Source organism: Dermacentor variabilis, chromosome 9, assembly GCF_050947875.1.
Source record: "Dermacentor variabilis isolate Ectoservices chromosome 9, ASM5094787v1, whole genome shotgun sequence".
Taxonomy (NCBI): Eukaryota; Metazoa; Arthropoda; class Arachnida; order Ixodida; family Ixodidae; genus Dermacentor; species Dermacentor variabilis.
In genome coordinates, this window is record NC_134576.1 from 150,044,215 (window position 1) to 150,061,349 (window position 17,135).

Here is a 17,135-nt window from a genome sequence, read left to right on the forward strand (position 1 = left end):
GCCTAAACGTGTTAATGAATTCCCACGTGCAAATTGAAATATGCAGAGTTAGTCATGCACACAAGCTCGATTTAGTGATGCTTTACCCATAGGAGCAGAAGACATGGTATGATCCGTCATCCACATTTTCGCCCCAACAATTACCCAAACAATTTTCTAAACAGTTCTAATAAAATGTGGCCTCGCATTGGGTGCCGAACAAACGGCCAATTCTTAAGGTGTAATTGTGCAATGGCTGGAGCAATCGGGCAGTTGCAGCCGACAGTGCAGATGGCCCGGACTGTTGGGTTTGTGTCGTGGTCTCTGGGGTCTGGCATAACATTAATGGTCACTCTCTAGCCTACACTGCCGTTGGGCCTTGAAACGTGTAGCTGGCCTCCATTACCAAGGCGTCACACAGAGGCTAAGCGAGGCCCCACCATCGTCCGAACTTTAACAACAAGAGTTGCTAACCTTTTGATGAGTATGAGGTCAGAAGTTTGGAAGAATAGAATGGAGTGTTTGTTCACATGGGAGGAAAAGGCAAAGGATACTCACACTGGCAGGAGCATCAAGTGCAGTACATGTAGCATGCAGCTACAGGCTACATGTCATAGTGGACTACGTCGTTCTGGGAGGGCATACTCCACACAATCAGGATTTCTCTTAAAAAAGGTCCGTCTTCCCTAGATCACGCGCTGGGGAAACGGGTAATGTTCTAGACAGCCAGTCCAGTAGTTCGTATCGGCACAGCACGCCGTCTCTGAGGGGGAGAAGGTTGACACAAAGCCCACACGCGGCCCCATGCTAATCCTGGAGAGAGGGAAGCACGCATACCAGGCCCAGTGTTTTGCTGACAACCAGGGAGATGTCAATGGCCCAATCTCGACAGAAAGTAAAGTTTCTCCGGATCCTAGCATGTTTCGCTGAAGTTTTGGGAAACCCTCCGCCATCTCGTTCCTACACCGAAGTCTACCAATTTGCTGTCACTGAAAGAAGCACCTTCTGGTAGGAATGCCGAATTTGTCAGCATCTTAGTGTCCATATTGACTCTGTGGAATGTTTTTTGACGTCTGTACCATAATGACCCCAGCCTCCACTCTTCAGCGAAGACACCTAATGTGATCGGACCTACACAACCGGCGTCGCCGTAGGGCCAGTACCTCGCCGAGCCCATCACCCAACCGAGGTGATCGCTTCTATCACCGCTCACGGCAACATAAAAATCAGCTACAGCTCGTTTTTCACATGAAATGGTAATTAATAGAACAAAACTATGTTGACTCTGCACCTGTTCCTTCAAGCAGTGCCCAGCACTAAACCACTTGCATGATCGCGAGCAATTATTCGTTGACATTTCATCTCGCAGAGTAAAGCAGACAACTGTCCTTGCAAGGTGGCTCGGCTGGCTTGCAAGTCATGCATTTCATTTGCTATTCGCACTAACAACGCCAAGAAGACCAATTTACTTAAGACCACATTATCATGTTGTCAGAAATAAGCGCACCATGATGAGCTGCGGCCAGATCACAAGTGGCATTGGCTGTGATTGCAGCAGCCAGCAAGCTAGGCCTACCATCTCATTCAGCCTTATTTTGATGGGGGTGAAATGCAAGAAGTGCATTGTATGCACGTCAAAAAACCCCAGGTAGTCAAAATTATTCGCGAGTCCCCCACTAGCACGTGCCTCATAATAAAATCATGGTTTTGGCATGTAATGCTCCTCTCCTATGCTATAGTGCCTTGAATATATTGGTGACACCTACTTCAGCTTGCAAACATGGTGTAGGTCTATGAAGTCATGGTTTTTTACAGCTATTACTCAGATCTAGTTAGTTATATCTAGTGACATTGCATTCTAAAAGAAGACTCGCACAGTGTACATGTGCATTGCTTGAGTCCCAACTATGTCCTTGCGTCTGCAAGCACAGTATTCCCACAGGGTGGAAGAGAAATAATGGCAGAAGAGACAGAAACAAGGAAGAAGCAGGAGCTACGAGCCAGACATGCAGAAGAATACGAGAACAGAGAAGTAGCATGGAAATGCAAAGCAAAAGAATGGGGTGAGCTGGCAAGCCTGTGTGCGATGTGGCCACTGGTTTCTGTGACATGATAATTAGTAATCGCAGATTCCGGCAAACGAGAGACAGACAGGGGCAGTGGTACACAAAAACATCTATTATAAAGTTAAACCTTAATATACCGTACCAACCGTACTCAACTGTAACCGCCTAAACAGCAGTTCCATTTTAAAAGTAGTAATATCAAATCCCTGACTCAACGGTCATTGAACATAATGCGTTTTGTATCCGCATAAACCGTACCAGCTTATTGCGTCTGTATCCGTTAACACATACTGTTCACACTTTTTGTAGCACAATCACGGTGGTAGGTGGACCAGGCAGAAGAACGAGCCTCAGAGATCGGAACAGGCTCCAAGTGCAAACTCAGAGGGCACTTGAAAGGGTGAAGCCACTTTAACATCAACATCATTTCGGCCCCAAGCCAGAGTGATTGTTGTGGCCGGCTAGTGGGGGCCTGTGTTTAGGTCTCTTGTCATACCGAAGCTCAGACAAAGACAGGATGCTCAGCACGAAAGAACAATTGGACATCGTTTGTGCTATGAAACGTGGTACAGAGTCGGCGCTAACATGCGAGAGGGGGCTTTACTGTTGGCTATGGTGCGTGGCATTTGGAATGCAAAGGAGAAGATGCCTGGCACTGCTGCTGGGACCGCGAAAAGATGTCAGCGACGAGGTTAAACTTTTTGAGATTCGCCTTTTCGCCATCGTTACGTCTGTTATTTCTGAAGTGCCGCCTAACGACAGTTATGAGGACGACATGGAAAGCAACAGCATGGGCGATTCACGCCTGACAGTGGCAGAAGCTGCGCAGTAAGTCAGCCTCATGCGGGTTTTTGCTGAGAAAAGGGTGCTGGCGAAAAAGCTGGCTCACTTTTGAAGGGAGTTTGAGGCTGCTGTCATTGCTGCTAGGCCGCTGCGGCATCAAACGAGAATATGAGATTTTTGTCGCATAAGATGAACAAATGCTGCATGTTTTTTGCCCTTTCATCGCACTATCTCTGAGTTTTATTTTTGACTGGTAAGCGCACAATCTCATGCTGTTTCGTTTAAGCAGTGCTGCCGTTTAGTACATACTTTTCCTGAGCTCTGGTCAACTATGGTTTAACAAGGTTTCTCTGTATTCTTGATATAACGAAGTACTGAACTTTTCACAACTTCTTGTCTATAGAACACCATTTATTTAGAACCTCAATATAACAAAGTGTGTTTGTTCACAATTTCGATGTAACGAAATATTACTGCCACCACGAAGGAATACTGAGACAATAAACAAAAGCTTCTGCGAATGCAGATGGTCAAGTGGTCGAATTACAAGCCACTGCTGGTGAATGCACCTCATAAATTGCGACCAAAAGAGACCACCTAAGCCGAGCAGAATCGTGTGTTTATATATATAAAGTCCAAGTGCGATAAGATCCTATTGCTCCTCGTGCACTGCATGCTTTAGGTGAAAGTGTACGAGGGTGAGCCAAGAAGGATGGTGGCTTGATAAGCGCATTTTTCCCGCATGAGCTCCCGCATGAGCAAGAGAAAGTGGCGGAGGTAAGCGAGCTCGCAGTAAAGCACACGTGAGAGTAGGTGGCAGGTTGGTGTGCGCTTTCGTGTGTAGTGCAGCCGTGGTTGCCAATGGTTGTCAGCGCAGCAGAATGCATATGCAGCTTGTGCGCCCTGTTTCAGAGGTAATCTGCAATGCGTGCAACGAGTGGGCTGGCAGAGCTGGCGTGCCATCATGTGCGCTGTCGTCCCGCACATTTAGTACTGGAATTTTCATAATCTCAAGTTTCAGAGACATGCGTTGAAGCAAGAGATGGACAAAGCATTCACTCCCCCCTGCCGACACTTTTCATGATAGCATCATCCCACTGTAGGTGACACTATCAACTGCGGAGCCGGACTGGACGCGAAAGTGGGGCTGGCTTCACTTCATGCCACCATGAAGATCTAGTTGACACAGCATAAAACCCATACCTTTCGGCGCCGACTCTCAAATTCAACAAAATTCTTTTTTCTCATTTGTTTGCTTCTTCTGATTGCCTGATAATCGATTTTAAGAAAATCCATCGGCAACTCTAGTTATTTGCATAAAAGGTCGAATTTCAGTATCACAGAATTGCTATATAATGAAGCAAATTGTCAATTTTACCGACTTTGTTATATTGAGGTTTAACTGTAATTGAAGTACTAAAGCTTGGTGCAGTCGTACCCGGCTATATCGAACTCTCAAAAAAACGCCTATCAGTTCGATATACAGCATAATTCGATATAAGCTTGCTAAATAATTGGATGTCATAAAAGCACATACCATTTATAAAATCACTTTATTGATGAAACTAGCTTAGTTTCTCATGAAATAGTCCTGTATTTTCTTCTGCTTGGGCAATTTCGCTGCCTGCGACGCACGCACTTCCCCACATTGTCTAAGGAGTTGGAGCAACTGAGGGTGCAACCTTCTGCATTTGCACAGAAGCAACGGATTAGTGTGAGTGCACCAATCACTTTGGAGGATGTGGGCAAAGGACCGTCGTTACTTTTTTCATTGTGCCACCTTTCACTTGTGCTCGGTACAATGTCAGCAATGTAGTCTTCGTTTTCGGGCTCTCCCGTGGTCGCCACACATCATTTGCACTCACAAACTTGTCCACCGTTGATTTGTCAACAGCTTCCGGATATTCTAACAGCTCACTCCAAACTTCAGCAACACCGGCAACGGCTGCGTCGCATTCATCAGAATTTACAGTCATCACCAAGCACGCAGAAGCCGGCACAGCGGAAGCAATTTCGGCCATGCGTGTACATACACATCGGGCGCCACGGGCACCGGGTCGTGAGTTCGGCCGCTTTAGCCCTAATCTCCCCCTTATTCTTCAAGATCGTGCTGAAAGTGCTCCTCGGAATCTTGCACACTACGGGGACATCTGACTTCTCACTGCGTTCGACCTGATTTATGATTTCGAGCCTCACGACGAAAGGCGAATTCTGCCGCTTCATCACGGCAGCACTGTGGGAGAAGGCCCACAAGGCGCGCACGCAACGAACCAGAAATGCAGCACGACAACTCGTACTTTCGCCATCTTGCACGACGAGGGCACAAGAGCCTCTGATTGGCTGTCTGAAGAAGCGCTGCAGGCAGGCCAGGATAATTTTTTGCAGGGGGGTGTCAAAGGCTCGTCCGAGGCAGCGCGGTCACGGTAGGGAGAGCGGGGTTGGATGGAGCTGCGCCACCAAGTTTCCCCGCCCACGAGGGAAAGCCAACTTCTGGGGGCACTTTTCCGCCACTTGACGTTCGATATATCGGGAGTCGCTGTTATTTCTGTCCGATGTAAGAGTAATTTTTGCTATATATAGTCATTGTAACTATACCGCTTCCAGAAATCGTTCTATATATAAAATAATTCGATGTAAACGGGTTCGATATAGTCGGGTTCGACTGTGCGTGATAGCCCTTGAAAACCAGAACTACACAAATTTTACAAGCACTTATACCTACCCAATATGTAGATCATGCTCGCATAGTACTTACTGTTCAGGCATTGTGGCTGAGGTGTTGCAGTATAAAAATGGCTGTGGCATTGGCAGGTCTGGTCGTCAGGGGGCTGCCGTAGTAGATATAGGGTGGCGATCAGCACCGCGCAAAGTACTGATGAGCATGTGGTGCCGTGGCACGAGACTGTGCCTCCTGTTGCAGAAGGTAAGGCCCACTAAGTGGTGAATGGGTTGAAGCCCTGGCTGGCCTCCATGGCAAAGAAAGGGGCCGGGCCTGGCATTAGGAACCAGGCCAGGTACTGCGATGCTCGGCTGCAGTGCTCCAGGAAGATGGAGGACTTGTACGTGGCCCGTGGGTCCCCTACCCAGGCCAGGTCTTTTTTGCCACCCACTACTGTATCCAGGACACAACTGGAAACACGTCTGCTATCGCCAAAGTCGCTGTCATGCACTGATTTGCCACCTCACCACATTGTCTTGTTCTTTTTCTTTGTAGTGTTGCCTTACTTCTCTGTTCCCTTATTTTTCTGTATGGTATTTTGCTGGTCACTCTTGCCTTTTTTCTGTCTCTACTTTCATTATTTTTCTTCCGCTGTGCAGGAATATGATACACAGCGAGGTTTCTTATGAAGAGAAAACAGTGCATTCTGAAATTTATGCTTTGTGTCGTAGTCTGGTTCAGCTGATCATGCAACACTTCTTGTCATTGTGACGGGTGCGACGGGAGGGCCCCTGTACTCTTCGTTCCACTTTTGAGCCACCTCTGCTTGTACGAGTTTACAGGCCCGCATGCTGCAATGTTAGTTAGTCACACCATGTGCATAAGAATTGCCAAAAGCCTAGATGGAGAGGAAACTAATTTATCATCGCATCTTAAGGTTTCACAAATCACTCATCCCAATGTACAGTTAAACCTCGATATAACGAAGTTGGTAAAATTGGCAATTTGCTTCGTTATATCGAAATTTCGTTGGGTTGAATTTCAATCTTTTATGCAAATGAGTAAAGTCGCTAATTGATTTTTTTATTTATTTTTTGCGTGGAAGAGGTCAAAGAATTTTCCGAATTATCGGGCAATCGGAAAAAGTAAATCTGAATGAGAAAAAAAATTTTGTTAAATTTGAGAGTTGGTGAAAGATACAGTTTTATGCCATGTCCACAATATCTTCACATCGGTGGTACGAAGCGAAGCCAGCCACACTTTCGTCCACTTCTGCCCCGCTGCTGATAGTGCCACGTGCAGTGGGACATAATGAAAAGCCCTGGCAAAGAGAAGCGCCTGCTTTGTCTGCTTATAGCGTCAACGAATCTCCGCAACTCGAGATCACACTACCTCTAGCACTAAACGTGCGGAAAGACAGCGCACGATGCCATAACATCTTGGCGCACCCAGTCGTTGCACAGGCAGCAGATTACTTCTAAAGCAGGGCGCACAGGTTGTGTATGCGTCTCAGCCCCGCTGACAGCCATGCGCAGCCACAGCTGCACTTCTAGAAAAGAACCCGCCTGCCCTTGTGCGCGCTATTGCGAGCGAGCTCCTCTCCTCCCTTTCCACTTGCTCAAGCAGGAAGACCACGCTCATCACGCTCTCGATTCACTCTTCCACATTTTCCCTCGCACCCAACGCATACATAGCATGTGGCACAACAGGATCTTATTGCACTTGGACTTTATATGGAATGTGACGCTGCTTTCGTTCGGCATTCGCAGCACAGTGCACAATTTGAGAAATTTGAGAGGTGCAATCTCAAGCAGCCGCATGTAATTCAGCCATTTTACCATCTGCATTCACGGCAGTTTCAATTTATTTTCTCGATATTCCTTCGAGGCAGCGGTGAAATTTCATTATATAGAAATTATGTATAAACACATTTCATTAAACTGAGGTTCAAAATACCTGGTGTTCCATGGACAAGAATTTATAAAATGTAAAATACTTTGTTATACAAAAATTCATTGTATCGAAGTTCGTGATGCCGAGGTTCAACTATATAGTAGACCCTCATTCACAATGTTTAGAAAAAAAAAACGCAAGAAAAAAACGTAGTAACTGGGAAAACATACAATCCAAAGTCCCAAAAGAACTTGCCAGGCTCAAACATCTGCATAGTGCTAAGCGTTGCATGAATCATTACAACACGAGACACTGACACATGCCAAGCTGATGGGGCCTGAGCTGCCTGAGAGGCGTGTTGACATTTTGGCAGCTTTGGCAGACTTAAGTTTGCGCTACTCGAAGTTGACCAGTGTGAGAAGCTTCTTTGAATGGGGCATTTCGGCAGGAAGTTTCGACGTGCCCACTTGGCACAAATCATTGGGGCACGAGATGCCGACACATGTTGTCATTTTGCTATTGCATATTATTATTGCCAAACAAAATTTACCTAGTTGACGACACTGAAATACGATGCCTACGATTCCACCAGATTGAAACATGACGCTCACTTCGTGCCGCCTGCAGCAGGGAACAGCAGTGAATTTGGGTTATCGCCTATTAAAAGCATGCAGCACACTCCCAGTGGCACTATGCCCCGTGCACTGTAAAACAGATAGGAGAAGATGCTTTTTGCAATAGGATAGCTGTGAATGCAGCATGCAATAACCCAGGAGGAGATTTTCTTGTACTAGAATAAGAAACTGAGTGCGCAGCGGCATTTTCGCATGAGACGGGCAGGCAAGTATTGCAGGAAAGCTGCGGCAGCTAGCAGCTACAATTCTTGTCGTGCGTGCCTCGTGCCTTTTTTGTTTATCCAAGATCTACCAGCTGGAAAACATATGCAATCACAGTTTGGCTATGTACCAAACGTTCGTGCAAAAAAATTGTGTTTTCTTGGAATCTGTGAACCAGTAAAAAAGAACCGAAACTGTATTGGGTAATTTTTTGGGTTCTCAGTAGCGAAAGTTGCCGCCAGGAAATTGTAATGACGGGATCATATCAACGAGGTTCTGCTGTATAGAGAAGCTGTGAACACTTTGACCCGTGAGCTGCTTTAGCAGTGTCACAGGCCTGCCGATATAAGAATAACACTAAAGGACTCAAGGTTCTTGGAGTTTCGGGATTAACTCATGCGACCATGCTGTGCAAAATGTTGATGAATGCCATTCTGCAGGATGTCATCGTAGGCTACCGTAGAGGCAGGAGCCTTAACTGGTGCAGTGACAGAAATCAACTGTACAAAAACTTAATGACTTGCTTAACTACCTTCAAGTTAAGGTTGAATCAAGTGAGTGTTTTTCCTGCGACAAACCATTGGTCAGGGTTACCAGATCGCTCCAACCACGCATTGTCAAATTGGCCTCTGTAGTAGCCCAACAGTAGCCAAAGTGAAAATCTTAAGTAGCCCATGATTTCAGGCATACATAATTCCAGGCATATTAAAATAATTCCCACAAGTAAATCTACATACAGTAATCCCACATTGTAACAAAGTCAGCAGGATGGCGAAAAAATTTGTTCTAAGCGGTAATTGGATAAAAGCAACCACTTAAGAAAAGCTAAAGCAGTCAAGCTTTAATTGCACCACAACTGCGAGGAAGTCAAAATACAATGTATTCAGTGAAGCAAAACTTTATTCAAGTGTAAAAGAGGCAGTGAGTTTTGGCTGTTTCAATTTCTTGCCAGGCACGAGCAACCCCTGCTCTACTTTTCACCAAGCATTGCACGAAGCCGTGGTTGCCGCCCATGCATTCAACCTTATTTCGCAGCAGGCCTAGGTACTTCTGCATCTGCACCATAGTTGGCGCTTCACGTGGCTCTTCGTCTTCGTCGGGGCCACCATCAGTGTCAATTAGTATCTCCGCATTCATCACTGGGGTGACCATGGGCGCCGCTGCATCAGCCAATGCGTATGTCCCGAAGTCGCTTTCTGCCTCTTGGCCAGCAATCTTATGAACAGCCTCGTGCAGATCACTGCAAGTTCAGTCATCGTCAGGGTCACTGACAACGGCACAGGAAAAGCCGTCATATGCAAAGCAGTTGGCGACCTCAAAAGGTGCGAGTTCTTTCCGTGAAAAGTTCAGCAAATGGACTGCACCAAACAAATCAATATTGTACCTCTTGCTAGCATCATATGCCGTGAGCATGCGCTGCAAAAGAGCCTTGCAGTACAGCTTCCAGGTGGTGGCCTCAATGATGCCCTGATCCATCGGTAGCAGTACCACGGTTGCGTTTGCAGGCAAAAATTCCACAGCGATCGTCTTGAGGTTGTCGATTTTCCCATATTCGGACAATTGTCAATTATCAAAAGCACTTGCCAATTTTTTTCGGCGAACCGTCTATCCAGAAGGCAGTATCAAAAATAGCAGTAGTCATCCATGCTCGCTTCTTACTTCTGTAGATGCATTCCTTGGGAATAGTTGCTTTTCGGAAACACCGTGGCTTCTCTGCATTTCCCAGTATCAACAAGGAAAGCTTGTCCTTGCCTGTTGCATTGGCACCAAACAGCACTGTGACGTGCTTCTTGCTCTGTTTTCCTCCAGATGACGCTCCGCCAGCAGTAGTGAACATGCAATTCGGTAGTATCTTGTAGAAAAATGCAGCCTCATCTAGGTTGTAGATGTCTTTCTCTTCATACTGTTCAAGTAGAGCTTGGAGCCGATGTTGGCACCATATGTCTACAGTGTCACGGTTCACGGCTGCGCTTTTGCCAATGATTTGAGGTCACGCTGTGTCGTTTCTTAAACCTTTGACGGTCAATGACGTAAATATACGGCGCCGTATGTACATTTAAAAAGTGCATCAATTTCCTAACTTTTTCTTTTCTGTCATGTGCTGCCACTATGTGGGGATGCAGGGAATTTTTTTCGCGCGCCTCCCTCTCTCGGTTTTCGTTGCATGGTTTGTTTTAATGCTAGTTTGCTCCCACGTGTCCTTGTTCCTTCCTTGTCCTTTCCTTGTCCTTGTCATTGTTTCGCTGACGGTTTCGGCTTTTTGTGCATGCAAAAGTGATGGCTATCTCATTACTAATAGCTCAAAGGGCAACCGCTTGTTTCTCGCTCATTTATTGCTCTCAGGGGTGCGCATTGCAAGGATGCCGCCGTGCATGCATTTCCGTTTCTTTTCTTTTTTTTAAGACTCGCGAAAGCTAATTGCCCTAGCTTGTTGGCGATAAGATGAAGATTAGCGGAAGTTTGTCACATGTGTTGCTTTTATTGATGGGCACACAACCAAACAGTTTTCTTGAGTGCGCGCACCTACACAGTTCGATTACGCTATGGATGTACGTATTAGTGTAAAAGCAGGAACATTTGAGACTTGCGAAATATTCTCGTGCGCGGATTTTCAAAGCCTTGAACTATGTGCATAAAAATGCATCAAATTTTTATTTCCGCTTAAGTTTATTTCCTTTTTTATTGTTATTCGTGAATGAAGAGTGCATATATACCAACGCAAAAGATTTTTTTCTCACTTTACAGTCACCCTAGAAAAATTACAGTACATTTTTTTCGAAATAAGTCCCTAAGAAGAACTGGAATCTGCAATAAAAAAAATCAACCCTCAAAGGGTTAATCCGCTCAAGCTAGCCATTGCTGCACTTGAAATCTTCATGGCCCATTTGGAGGGCGAGAGGTTGGAGACGTTGAAGTTGCCACAGTAGTGCACCTTCCATGTCGCGGTATTTCAAATCGTGATTGCTCTTTCTCTTCGCTGAGAAGCTCTTTTCAAAGCCATCCAGCACAGCTTTCTTGTTTTTCAATACAAATGACAAATTTGATGGCGGTATGCTGAATTCGTTTGTAATGTCAGTTTTCTGCCAGCCGCCTTTTTCCACTTCTTTTATCAGCAGAACTTTCTGTTCTAAAGTCAAAACACTTTTGCCTGGTGACTGACAGAGCCGTTTATCACAATAGACCACAAAAGCACTCGCGAGGCATGCCTAACGAAGCACATCGAATAACACGCAATCATATGGCCTGCAGCACGGATCCAAACGCAAGCGCCATCAGCGCCAAAGTGACTGAATGCGGCAGGCGATGCAGAAGGCAGAAGCTTCAAAATGTTGTCAGGGCATCTCTTGCTTTCCTCATCAGTGCGCGCTGGTGATGGCGACGGTTGCAATGGTGGGCTTGGCATTGGCTTCTCATGTAGTGGAGGAAATACGATCGAAATTGAGGAGACCAAAAAGCAGGAACCGCGGAAAGGCACCCGTTGGTGGAAGATTGTGCTTTGGAGGGCAGGCCGGAAGAGGTCAGCTTTGGAGGAGCAGCAACGTCGAAACTGGCAGCGAGGAGGCGAGGAGTTGACATGAAGGCGAGTGAGAGGAGTGACTGGCATCCAAACTGCTCGTAGACTGGATAACGAATGAGGAGGGGAAAGCAGTGGCCACTTTTATAGGGGGGGTTGTGGAGGTCATGGAAGACTACGAGGGTATCACGTTGGAAAGTGCCGCAAATGCCATGGTTCAAGTCTGTGGTTGTGTTTGTTGTGCTCAAAAAACGATTAGTCGCTCATTGTAGGTACGCAGCGCGGTCATGAAAACTGAACGATTTTTCAGTAGGGGCTTTGCATGATCACTGGGCAATTTTTTCCCGAGGTGTTGTGCAGCTGTGAAGTTTGCAAAACAAGCGTTTCTCGGCGCACCGTTGTCGACGACACTGTGCTAATTCTGCAGTTGGAATGTTAGTGTTCACGCACCGTGCCACGTCTGCACCATTGACAAATGTCTAGTAACAAAATTCAATGATCCTACCGCGCATTTAGATTGTTTGTCTAAAGTCCGATGGCACAAATCAACCATGACCGGCTCGAGAAGATCGCCGGGGAAACGCCAGCTTTCGTTGACCCACCATGTTGACAGCCTGACTTGCCCCTGGCAACGCTCGAATTTTTCGTGTTTTCAGCAAGTTATCGGTCGATTTGCACCATGAAAAGTGCAACAAAAATCGGGGCGGTGTTTTATTACGATGCAGGCCAATTATGGGGAGCGGGGAGCAAATTTCTAGACCAGCTTCCTCAAAGTCATCTTCCCTATTTGTTAACATAGCTCGTCATGTCGCACATGGCACTTATAAACGGCGATTTTCAATACGTTTCAGTGCCTGAAGTGCTCTTTAGACCGGTAAAATTTTGCTCATCGAGCGCACCCCATAGAATGCTACAGCGTAAGTCTGCCCGTGGTCTGTGGGCACTTTTTGGCATCCAAGAGACTACGACTTTCTGCTATCAGAAAGCATCAGGAAAAAAATTTTTTGGGGGGTTCTGTCACAGGGGACACCAGCGATGCGATTGCGACCAAGATCAACGGTTCGGGCGCGCTGCACCATGAAATTTGACAGCTTCCATTCGCTCCGCAGTAAACAGCTGGGAGCACTCGGCACTCGCTTGGTACCCATTACTAGGCAATTATCGGTCATGGGTTCGGTACTTTTGTGGCCTCTTCCGTGCCTGCATAAGACCAATTCGTTGGCGGTATTAATTTGACACTGCGTGCGCAAAAGGGTCACCGCCGCTTGGCGGCAGCAATGCTTCCGCTTCGCTCTGAGCGGCTCAAGCTCTTTGTGTGCTACAAGTAATGCGGTTAAAATGCATGCATTTGGGTCAGGACCGGAAGAAATTTCAAATGAAGCGATTTCGTTATAATGAGGGATTACTGTATATTAATTTCTTCCACAAAAATCACACGGCAGGGATTTCACCTAAGGCTTGCACTAATGCCACTGAATAAGTCACTAAAAAGGCATAGATAAAAAATCAAGGTTATCAGCCCCAATGCTCTATTGTGGCTTTGTCTGGAGAACTAATTATTTTGAAAAAGTAAATTCTGGGGTTTTACATGCCAAAACCACAATATGATTTTGAGGAAGATCATAGTGAGGGACTATGAATTCATTTTTAAGCGTCTGGAGTTTTTTGATGTGCGTCCAATCCATGGTACCACTGGTGTTTTTGCACTTCACCACCATAGAAATGCGGTTGCCACTGCCAGGGCTTAATTCCATGCGCTCGAGCTTAGCAGCGCACTGCCAAAACCACTACACCACCACAGAGAGTGGAGTCGGGAGTGGGCATTTTAAGTACTAGACACACACATAGGTGGCCACAAGGTGTCAGGTTTCACTCTTCCCCTTTTTCCCAACGCAAAAAATATCACTAAAGGAACATTCAAATAGCGTGTGTGACCGTGAGCGAAGTGGCCATCACTGAAATTGTCACTCTACTTCTGTGCAATTGAAAGCAAAGCTTTATTTGCGGCTGTTGTAATCGCACCGCTGGTACGAGTTGTTGGGAACTCGGCGCTGACGCCCGTTGTTGCACCTGGGTCGCAAGCCCCAAGGGTAGCGTTGGCCTGGCGGCCTGGGGAACAACTGGAAGCATCCGAAGGTCCCGGCAAAGCATGAGTCGACTGGTAACAACAAAACAACTTGTTTATTCTAACATCGCAAAGAGTTGGCGGTCAGGTTGACCGAAGTAGAGAGACGGGAGTGCACGTTAATCAACAGAAGAAATCGGAGCCCCTTTTTGGTGTCCGGGGGCAGCTACTTTTATACTCTCGCAGTTGAGGGCAAGAAGGAACCCCTCTATAGACGAGCACGTGACGGTGCCGCTCGGGCACAATGGGATAAGGTGGCGCAGCGTCGTGTCGGCGCCACTCGGACCCCCCTTGCTTCACAGTTGTTGGGAGCTCCTCTCCCCGGCTGCCGCGCTTCGACAAGCGTGGGCACAATGGGAAGAGAAGGAGGAGGAGCCGTCGTGTCGGCGCCGCTCGGACCCCCTTGCTTCACAGTTGTTGGGAGCTCCTCTCCCCGGCTGCCGCGCTTCGACAAGCGTGGGCACAATGGGAAGAGAAGGAGGAGCAGCCGTCGTGTCGGCGCCACTCGGACCCCCCTTGCTTCACAGTTGTTGGGAGCTCCTCTCCCCGGCTGCCGCGCTTCGACAAGCGTGGGCACAATGGGAAGAGAAGGAGGAGGAGCTGTCGTGTCGGCGCCGCTCGGACCCCCTTGCTTCACAGTTGTTGGGAGCTCCTCTCCCCGGCTGCCGCGCTTCGACAAGCGTGGGCACAATGGGAAGAGAAGGAGGAGCAGCCGTCGTGTCGGCGCCGCTCGGACCCCCTTGCTTCACAGTTGTTGGGAGCTCCTCTCCCCGGCTGCCGCGCTTCGACAAGCGTGGGCACCAATATGCACATACACTCACACACGCACATGAAGACACGTGGCATCGGAACATGCCTGGACGCGCTTGGCAGGGAGGCGTAGCGGCGGCGCCGAACGGGCCAAAATGTCTGCCGCTTTGAACGAAGCCCTGGCGTCTGTTGTATCCTCGCCGGCTTTACCGCGCGTCGTAGGCGAAATGTAACAGCGGCATTTAAAGGGTTTTGTTACAGCATTGGTCGGAGTAGGTGCAGCGAAGTTCGCTGAGGTGAACATACATATGGTGTTGTCCTACTCTGGGCTATAATGGAGGCAAGTCACCCTGCGGAGTGGCCTGAAAGATCCGCTTGCACTGATCACAACAGTGCATCTTTTGGGGGAGCTTTCCGAATGTCGCATGGCCTTAGTGAAGAGATCTTTGTCAAGACAGCATCAAACCATGACTTTAGTCGCAAACTTCTCAAATTCATCAAAACAATTTTTTCTTCATTAAATTTTTTTTTTCAGGCTGCCCATTTTTAATGGCGCCTTTGCTGTAAGAAAAACGGTCTGGCTGCTGTACTTTGAATGTGAGGTCGAACTTCAACACTGAAATTTTTATATAACGAATTGGCGATTTTTACCGACCTTGTAATGTAGAGGTTTAACTGCATTATGCCGCGGATTCTTGAATAAGATCATCTGCAGCTTGATGGCTGTTGTGTGGCTTGCTTTTGTATTACTACCTGCTGTCATTTGCAAAATGTTGCTGCTGCTGCCAGACCACATGTAGTGGTAAATGTGTGTAGAATGAATGAAAGCGCACTCAGAATTTCCTTGGCCTCGCAGGTTGGTGCAGCTGAATGGCGCAGCAGCACGGGCATGCCCCACATCCCTGAGCCCAGAGCCTAAGCCCACACTTCACCAGCTGATGCAGCAGAGGCACAGCACAGTGGCCCTGAAGGAAGGACCCCCCGTATATCCACCCCTGCAGTTTGGACGAGGCATGCACCGTCACCAGTGATGACTCTTCAAAGTGGACGCACTTTGAGCACCACTGTGCAAGAATATCAGCTCTTCAAATGCCCCGGAGCTTTCCCTGCATGGCAGCCAAGACAAAAATAGAATTTCCATGCTTCACTGCTTTCATACGCACTTTTTGTGCAGGAACCTGCCGCACCATGTTTGCAGCAGAGCCTTGGGCAGTTTTACATCTAAGGGAAAATGAATTCCTCTACCACCATTCCCACACTTCGCAGGAGCAAGCATTACACTCTCTGCTTTTAGGTGCAGTTATTCACTCCGTCAGGGTTGCATTTTTTATAGTTGCTCAGCATTGTAGATCAACTCTTGTTGAATATGCTGGTCTCCTGCAGTGGCTAATCACTCACTTTTTATGGGGTGATCTTTTTTCCTCGTTCTCAAAGGAGCCTAAGCCTGACAAGGAATGTGCTCTTGGTTCTGTGCTGTCGTCTGCTTTGAAGGAGAGGACCAGCTTCAAAGTGCAGAGCCGGATGTTGAGGCTCTTTGAGTCAACTGCTGATGCACACATGCATAGCAGTGCAAGGCAGTCCCCCCCTTCTTCTCTGTGACCAGTGCTGAGAATTTAGCATGCCATCTCGTGAAGGAGGTGGGCGTCCATTTTTGTGGCCTCTCTTTCTTTGCTCTGTTTTATTGGCAAGTTCGATGCACATGGTGAAGGGGCCAGCATCTGAACAGATATGCACGGTGACCAGCAGTCCTCTGCTTTGATGACTTAGAGCCTTGTCGTTCCCTGTTGTCGATTAGCTGAGGCGTAGATGAACCACATTTCTTTCAACTGATGGAATCCTCCTCGCACAAGGGAGAGGAGCACAGTCTTCCGTGAAGGTGGTGATTTTTAGGTGTCCCATTTTTTATCTGTGTCTCTTTCTTCATGGCACGTGACAGTGATGTTGGAGCAAGTGCAAGTGTTGACTGTCACGTGAGTGAATGGCCGCCTATGTGAGAGGAGGAAGACTTTTCGAGTGAGTGATGACCACAGGTGTAGAGACATCATGGCACTTGCCCCCCCCCCCCCCCTCATTTTGTTTACCTATCTCGTTTCTTTTATTGCTGCAAGCAATTTTTCTGGTGCTGTGGCAGCAGCAACTGGACATTTATTAGAATGCTTGCTAATGATGTAGAGAAAAAAATGCAAGTTTCTAGGTAATATTCGTACATATTTAATAATAAAAAGGATGCTGTATACAATTTCGTTGCGCCATGGTTCTTTTGTAGTCTAGCTCATTTGCAGTTGAAGCGGGAGCTGGAGAGGCCTTTCTTAGGCCACTCATTTTATCAGTGCACAACAGCAGTGCTCCGTGCAATTGAAAGCCAACTCAGCTGCTAACAAATAGCCTGTCTAAAAAAGGTGATAATATGCTACACAAACACCTAGTTGGGTTTATAATTGCATTGCTGAGTGCATGAACAAAACGTGAAGCATGTGCTGGGACCCTAGTGCTTTATCTACTTGGAGACAAGACAAGGACGGTGTACTTG

The 17,135-nt window shown here is 47.2% G+C and overlaps 1 protein-coding gene across 18 annotated transcripts in view; it reads left to right on the forward strand.

Moving 5' to 3' along the window:
• Wnk (Wnk kinase) overlaps nt 1–16,844 on the forward strand; it is a 541,117-nt gene extending 524,273 nt beyond the window's left edge. For all 18 annotated transcript variants that reach the window (XM_075669987.1, XM_075669988.1, XM_075669985.1 and 15 more), the window contains one exon: nt 15,462–16,844. In XM_075669987.1, coding sequence (XP_075526102.1) covers nt 15,462–15,636 — 175 coding nt within the window. In that variant the 3' untranslated portion in view covers nt 15,637–16,844. The remainder of the gene's footprint in view (nt 1–15,461) is intronic.
• The last annotated feature ends 291 nt before the right edge of the window (nt 16,845–17,135 follow it).